The 7,792-nt window shown below is 47.1% G+C and overlaps 1 protein-coding gene and 1 long non-coding RNA gene across 2 annotated transcripts in view; one reads left to right on the top strand and one right to left on the bottom strand.

Moving 5' to 3' along the window:
• Positions 1-6,533, top strand: part of LOC116703002 (serine/threonine-protein kinase TAO2-like) — a 45,608-nt gene extending 39,075 nt beyond the window's left edge. Inside the window, 5 exon segments of the mRNA XM_032537573.1 lie at positions 776-1,015; positions 2,137-2,349; positions 3,539-3,667; positions 4,063-4,095; positions 4,816-6,533. Coding sequence (XP_032393464.1) covers positions 776-1,015; positions 2,137-2,349; positions 3,539-3,667; positions 4,063-4,095; positions 4,816-5,733 — 1,533 coding nt within the window. The 3' untranslated portion in view covers positions 5,734-6,533.
• The window catches only part of LOC116703016 (uncharacterized), a 13,173-nt gene extending 5,512 nt beyond the window's left edge, over positions 1-7,661 (bottom strand). The window contains exon 1 of the long non-coding RNA XR_004335316.1: positions 7,507-7,661. This is a non-coding gene — a long non-coding RNA (uncharacterized LOC116703016). The remainder of the gene's footprint in view (positions 1-7,506) is intronic.
• Positions 7,662-7,792: the final 131 nt, after the last annotated feature.

The raw sequence follows: 7,792 nt of genomic DNA, 5'->3' as shown, positions 1-7,792 counted from the left end.
ATCTAAAAAGAAACATTTCTCTGTTTGTTCATCTTCAATGTGATCGCTGCACAACGAGACAAACTGACCAACACATATACATCGTATAATGTATAATATATAATAAAAGATCCATACCTGGCGCCTGTGTATCTATACAGTATTGCCACAAAAAATATCGCAATAGTATGCTGTATCAAATTTTGTCTGTTTGCTTATTTATCTTTTCAGTTGAAATGTGACTGAGTTTATGACCCTCAGTTCAGGACTTGCAAAGCAAAAGATCAGTGGGCTGTTAAAGAGGGACTAAAACCCGATTCAGGAAGGTCCCTAATAATCAATTACTTACGACACATTTAGGCGAGGCTGGATTATAATGTACCAGACCACCTTGTCTTAGAGAACACATAAGATCTTTCAACACATATAACATTTTAAATTCCAACAGTAGCTCAAGGAAGGTTACCCCATTCAAACACACAGTCGACCTGGGTACCCCCCTAATTGAGCCATTGGTGTGAAAGGGGTACCAGACGTAGTCCTGTGACAAATCCCCAGTTAGCTTTTAGCACTGACTGACTAATTTGTTTATAGCTTTTTTAAATTCTCAATTTTTGCGATTCTGTTATCACAGAGACTATTGCTCTCTACATTAATGCTGCTACTGGCCAACGGGCCAGGCACTCATCCAAAACACACCCGAGCCACTGGGCTGAACAAGTCTGGGTTGAGTTTCTAGTCTTCTCCTCTGCTTCCTCGTGTTTTTCCGCTGACCGTCTGTGTCGTCCTCCACCAGGACCTGAACAAGAAGCAGACCCAGAAGGATCTGGAGTGCGCCATGCTGCTGCGGCACCACGAGTCCACCCAGGAGCTGGAGTTCAGGCAGTGTGGCTCGGTGCAGCGGACCCGGGCTGACCTGATCCGAACGCAGCACCAGACCGAGCTGACCAACCAGATGGAGTACAACAAGCGGCGTGAGCAAGAGCTGCGGCAGAAACACACCATCGAGGTCCGTCAGCAGCCCAAGAGCCTGAAGGTATGAAGGAGGCCGACTTACGGCTGCTCGGTTATGGGAAAAGTCATAATCTGGATTATTATACATGATTACTTAACGTCTTTTTGATAAATGTAGCATTTATTGACTTGGACTCTAACTCACAGACTTGACTTGGACTCTAGCTCAGAGACTAAAGACTTGGACTCTAACTCAGAGACTTGACTTGGACTCTAGCTCAGAGACTAAAGACTTGGACTCTAACTCAGGGACTAAAGACTTGGACTCTAACTCAGAGACTTGACTTGGACTCTAACTCAGAGACGTAGGACTTGACTTGGACTCTAGCTCAGAGACGTAGGACTTGACTTGGACTCTAACTCAGACGTAGGACTTGACTTGGACTCTAACTCAGAGACTTAAGACTTGGACTCTAGCTCAGAGATTTAAGACTTGGACTCTAGCTCAGAGACGGAATCTCATTTCTCTATCTTACCCCTTGCCCTTAGTTTTGCGTGTTCATGTGAGAGTAAGGTCTATCCCAATTCTCGTATTGATCGAGGGGTAGGGGGTAGGGGGTAGGGGAAGGGCTACAGACCCCTTTAAAACAAAACAAAGCAAAGTTGCTAGCTTACTTGAAACCGAGGAATACCCAGAACACACTGCGCAACCGGCAACAATGGCAGCCGGACCAGGTAAGTATTTTTGGCTTTAAAAAATTATTTGAAAAATTTCAGCAGTAATATTTGCTCTTAATTGAAACGTTATTTAAAAAATCGCTAGAAAATTGCGAGGCTAACGTTACATGGCTGATTTGCCCCACAGTCCCACATTTCTCTGCCTTGAATGGACTCCATGCACGTCTACAGTTTTAATCATTAGCAGCGAATTTCTTCTGATATTACATATCAGCCAATACATTGTTTTTTTTAAATAACCAAATATTTGTTTTGGCCTATAAAATCCTTTATCAGTCGGGCTCTAGTGTCTACCCCTTTCCCTTAGCCCTACCCCTCGATCAAAATGAGAATTGGGATATCTCTTACACTCAATACTACGGGCAAGACAGAGAAATGAGTTTCAGCCTTAGCTATAAAAATCCAAGGCAAGTACCACGTAGGTGTAACTTCCTGTGGCAGTAAACCATTTTCTAACTGTTTCAGTCCAAAGAGCTGCAGATCAAGCGTCAGTTCCAGGAGACGTGTAAGATCCAGACGCGTCAGTACAAAGCCCTGAGGAACCACCTGCTGGAGAGCACTCCCAAATCCGACCACAAGGCCGTCCTCAAACGCCTCAAAGAGGAGCAAACACGTAAGCTGGCTATCCTGGCCGAGCAGTACGACCACTCCATCAACGACATGCTGTCCACACAGGCTGTGAGTAAGGCAAGGAAACCTCCGCGCACCTTCAGCACCTGAAACCTGCACCTCCACACCGCAGCACATGTACACCGTGACAGCAAAGGACAAACAGCATTTGGGAAAATTAAATTTGTGTAGGCGAAATAGATTAGTCTCACTTTGGGGGGTACACGATCACCTAAGGCTTGTATCATGTGAAGGCTCCGACAGGGTTGTTATTACTTTGAATTCCACATGGGGCCGACAGAAACTATTCACTAACGCTTTAAAGGTCCCATGACAAGGTGCTCTTTGGATGCTTTTATATAGACCTTAGTGGTCCCTAATACTGTATCCGAAGTCTCTTTATATAGACCTTAGTGGGCCCTAATACTGTATCTGAAGTCTCTTTATATAGACCTTAGTGGGCCCTAATACGTATCTAAGTCTTATTTATAGACCTTAGTGGGCCCTATACTGTATCTGAAGTCTCTTTTATGTAGCTTAGTGGTCAACATATGTATTGGAGCCTTTTATATCACCTATGGTCCTAATACTGTATCTGAAGTCTCTCTATATAGACCTTAGTGGTCCCTAATACTGTATCTGAAAGTCTCTTTTATATAGACCTTGGTGGTCCCTAAATACTGTATCTAAAGTTCTCTTTTATATAGACCTAGTGGTCCCCTATACTGTATCTGAAGTCTCTTTATATAGACCTTAGTGGTCACTAATACTGTATCTGAATCTCTTTATATAGACCTTAGTGGTCCCCTAATAGGATCTGAAGTCTCTTTATATAGACCTAGTGGTCCCTAATACTGTACTGAAGTCTCTTTTAAATAGACCTTAGTGGTCCCCTAATACTGTATCTGAAGTCTGGGCAAAGCAGAGAAAGGGGAGGTAACCTTTACACTTATGACCTCATAAGGGGAAGATTCCAGATCGACCCATCTGATCTTTCATTTTTTTCAAAGACAAGAGAAGAAGGATACCCAGGGCTCGGTTTACACTTATCATCACCATTTTTAACCATGGGGGGACCATAAGGCAGACCTGGGGGGGGGGGGGTCTCATATTAATGTTAAAAAACCTCATAACGAGACATTTTCGTGCCATGGGACCTTTTTTTTTAATTTAAAGCCGTCACATCACCAACTCAGTTGTCCGAGCAGGTTGAGCTGCTGTGATGCTGACGCTCGTCCCCGTTTGTCGGCTCCCACAGCTCCGCCTGGACGAGACCCAGGAGGCGGAGTACCAGGTGCTGAGGATGCAGCTGCAGCAGGAGCTGGAGCTGCTCAACGCCTACCAGAGCAAGATCAAGATCCACACCGACACGCAGCACGAGCGCGAGGTCAAGGACTGGGAGCAGGGGTGTCATCAGCCGGGCGCTGCTGGAGCACCCATTGGACCCGGGTGGAGCGACCCTGTTCTTTAACACACGTCCAATTCAGCTCTCTGGTTTCACAGCGCTTAGGCCCATGAACCACTGGCCCGCCTCTCACCCTGGAGGGGGGGGGGGGGGGATCGATATAGCATAGTATAGCAATATTTTCAGTGGCAATACTGTATCTATACACAGGCACCAAGTATGGATCTGTAATTATATACTAAATACTTATTGGTCAGTTTGTCCCGTTCTGCAGCGATAACATTAAAATGAGATGAACAAACGGAGAAAAGTTTCTTTTTAGATGAAACCGATGTTGATAAGTTTCCTTTTTGGGGACGTCGTTAGAAATTGGGAAGAATCAGAAGTTGGAGAAAAGGTTATAAATTAATATCATGAATTACAAAGAAAATGATCAAATCTCCACATCTAAGAACCAGAGGAGGAGAAGTTTCCTGTGGTTTGACAGATCAGTGAATCGACTCTCTGTTCCAGTTGTTTCCAGTTGTGTGTTGTTGTTGTGTGTTGTTGTTGTTGTGACTCCGACTCTAACCGTGTGATTGTGTGTTTGTTGTTGGTGTTGTTGTGACTCCGTCTTTAACCGTGTGAACATGTTGTGTGTTGGTGGTTGTTGTTGTTGTTTGTTGTATGTTGTTGTTGTGTGTTGTTGTGACTCCGTCTCTAACAGTGTGATTGTGTGTTGTTTGTTGTGTGTTGGTTGTTGTTGTTGGGACTCCGTCTCTAACCGTGTGTTGTGTGTTTGTTGTTGTGACTCCGTCTCTAACCGTGTGTCTTTGTTGTGACTCCGTCACTGTGTGTTGTTGTTGTGTGTTGTTGTTGTGACTCCGTCTCTAACCGTGGGATTGTGTGTTTGTTGTTGTGTGTTATTGTTGTGACTCCGTCTCTAACCGTGTGTTGTGTGTTGTTTGGTGTTGTGTATGGTGTTGTTGTGACTCCGTCTCTAACCGTATGATTGTGTGTTTCTTGTTTGTTGTGTGTTGTTGTGACTCCGTCTCTAACCGTGTGATGTGTGTCTGTTGTTGTGTGTTGTTGTGACTCCGTCTCTAACCGTGTGTTGTGTGTTGTTTGTTGTGTGTTGTTGTGACTCTAACCATGTGTTGTTGTGTTGTCAGATCGAGGAGGAGATGCTCTCGCTGCAGAACGAGCGCTCGGAGCGGATCCGGACTCTCCTGGAGCGCCAGGCCCACGAGATCGAGGCCTTCGACTCGGAGAGCATGCGCCTCGGCTTCAGCAACATGGCGCTGAGCGGCATCCCGGCCGAGGCCTTCAACCAGGGCTACCCGACCCCCAGCCCGTCCTCGGGCTCCGGCGGCTGGCCCTCCCGCCCCGTGCCGCGCTCCGGCAGCCACTGGAGCCACAGCGTGCAGAACTCGGTGGCGACGCCGTCCTGGCGCAGCCAGAACCACCACGCCGGCGGCTTCGGCCGCGCCGAGTCCATCACGTCGGCGCACTTCCTCGGCAGGGACGGCGAGCTGCACAAGAGCACCCGTGGCCCCCCCTCCTCTTCCTCCTCCTCCTCTTCCTCCCACTCCTCCTCCCACCACTACCTCCCGCAGCACTACCAGCACCACCAGAGCACGCCGCAGCTCTACCGCGACAGCCACGACGGCCGGGAGCGCGAGCGCCCCCGGGAGTGGGTGGGCGGCGGCGGTGGCCATTACCCGCATCCCTCGCAGGTCCACCACCACCACCACCTCGCCTCCCACGCCTCCTCCCAATCCCTGGCGCTCCTGCCCCCCCCGCCGCCGCCTCCCCCCATCGCCCTCTCCTCCTCCTCCCCGCCGTCCTCCGCCTCCTCGTCCTCCTCGTCACAGGGAGGCTACGGCGGCGGCGGCGGCCTGAGCATCCGGGGCCCCGGGCTGATGGCCCTCAGGAACAGCCCCCAGCCGCTGAGGAGGACGGCGTCGGGGGGGCCGGGCGGCGGCGGGGGGGGGAGCGACGGGGGGCTCAGCCGGAGCACGTCGGTCACTTCTCACATTTCCAACGGCTCGCACCTCTCGTACTCGTGAAGCCGCCCGGCGTCTCGGATCCGTCGAACGGAGCGAGCGAGAGAGAGAGAGAGAGAGGGTTTTAACTTCTTAGCTGATTTTTTTTTTTAGAGGCTTCAAGTGAATCTTGAACAACAAAAAAAAGCCCAATTTTAAGTGTAAATTTTACATTTCCTTTCCAGAAGTGTGCAGGGACTTAAAAGAGTTTCTGATGAGCATTAGGACCCGAGCATCACGGTTAACCTCTTCCACGCACGGGATCTACGCAATCCACTCACAAAAATACACAAATGACAACGTGACAAAAAAACACAAAACAACCCCAACTTGAGCCCATTTGTTCATCCTGTGACACGTTGAATCTGTTGCACAGTGTCGGCGGCGCGTCGACACCCCCGGAGTCGGAGAGCAGGTCTAAAGTCTAAATTCTGGTTTTCAGCTTCCACTTGGCCTGCGGTGCTTTAAAAAAACCACTGTAACTATGTAAATAAGGGTAAATTGTAAAGCCAGGTTGTTGTTTTTTTCTTAGTATTTCATATGTTCAGGTGGGCAAGGGGGGGGGGGGGGGGGTTGGTTGCTGACCAAGGGAAGATCTCCTGAAAACCAATTTTTCTTTTATTTGTAGTGATAAATAAGATTGTGTATATGACAATTAAAGAAACACTGCCATCTCTGTAGGGCCGAGACGACTCTGCCCTCAAGTCTTCTTAAAGGAACAGTCCGACTTTTCTGAGCTTGTTTGCCGTCCTAATTACAGATAATTAGTTACTGATGACTTTGATCTCTGGGTGTTCACAGTACATAAGTCTAGCATTATCGGGGGGGGGGGGGGGGTGGGGGGGGATTATTAATCTTCGAATAAAGCTGGACAATTAACCCTCCTGTTGTCCTCGGGTCAAATCTGACCCTTTAATAAATGTCTAAATCTGAAATATGAGATTCCTTTTTAACCAAATTACCATAAAAATGGATCTGATTCCTTCCAACGCTCTTTATAAACACAACTGGTCACTTTCATTCCTCTGATCTTAACTATTAGTCACAATAATTCATAATTTCTGCTTTTTTAACTTAAATATTAGGTATAATTCTACATAAATGAGAGATTTCAAAAAGTAGTAAAACTAGTAAGGTGGTGTTAGTGAAAACAAAACAAAAAAAGTCTAAAAAAAAAGGACAAATGTCTTGTGTTGTCCTCACGGGTCAAAAAGGGACAAAAATTTGACATTTTTTAACTAGTTTTACACTTTTTTTGGAATGCATGCTCAATAACCTTCATTTATATAGAAGTATTCCTAATATTTGAATTTTTATGAATTTGGTTTATTTATGAATTACTTTGATTAATAGTGAAGATCAGAGGAATGAAAGTGACCAGTTGTTTTTATAAAGAGCGTTGGAAGGAATCAAATCCATTTTTTGTGGTAATTTGGTTAAAAAGAAACTCATATTTCAGATTTAGACATTTATTAAGGGGGGTCAGATTTGACCCGAGGATAACAGGAGGGTTAAATCCCGTTTAAATGATAACTAGCGGGGTTTTTAACCCCGGACACTATTTTCCTCTCGTTGGCAACGGAGATATTTTAGGAAACGTACGTCGTACGAACCACGTATAAAAAGATCTCTGACCACAAACCGCTGGATGGGATTCATCTGCAAAGCCACAAAGTTTTTGTCCCAATTTCCACCGGCCATGACAGACGGCTGAAGTCACGTGGACGCGTGAGATCTCGCGAGATCTCGTAGAACAGAACCACAGAACCGCCAGCAGAGGAGCAGAGCGGGAGCAACAGCTGTTCTCAAGGTGGAGTGCAGGGAGAGATCATCCGCCGTGAGCACTGGGTATTTTATTTTGAAAAATCAACCGGATGTTTTATTTTTGTTTCTGTGCTCCACTTCCTGTCCCGCCCTATCTGCCGTGGGCTGAGTGTCCGGCCAATAGGAGCTCTGCGTGTCTGGCTGGGGGGGGGGTCGGTGGAGCTGGGACGGAGTGGAAGTACACACCTGGACTTTAATGGGAACCTGATGACTCAGACCCCGTTATGGAGCGGATCCGCAACCGTCTGGCACCCGATGG

This window comes from Etheostoma spectabile, chromosome 15 (assembly GCF_008692095.1).
Source record: "Etheostoma spectabile isolate EspeVRDwgs_2016 chromosome 15, UIUC_Espe_1.0, whole genome shotgun sequence".
Classification (NCBI taxonomy): Eukaryota; Metazoa; Chordata; class Actinopteri; order Perciformes; family Percidae; genus Etheostoma; species Etheostoma spectabile.
The sequence above is the reverse complement of the archived record's forward strand: the minus strand, read 5'-3'. Positions and strand labels throughout refer to the sequence as shown.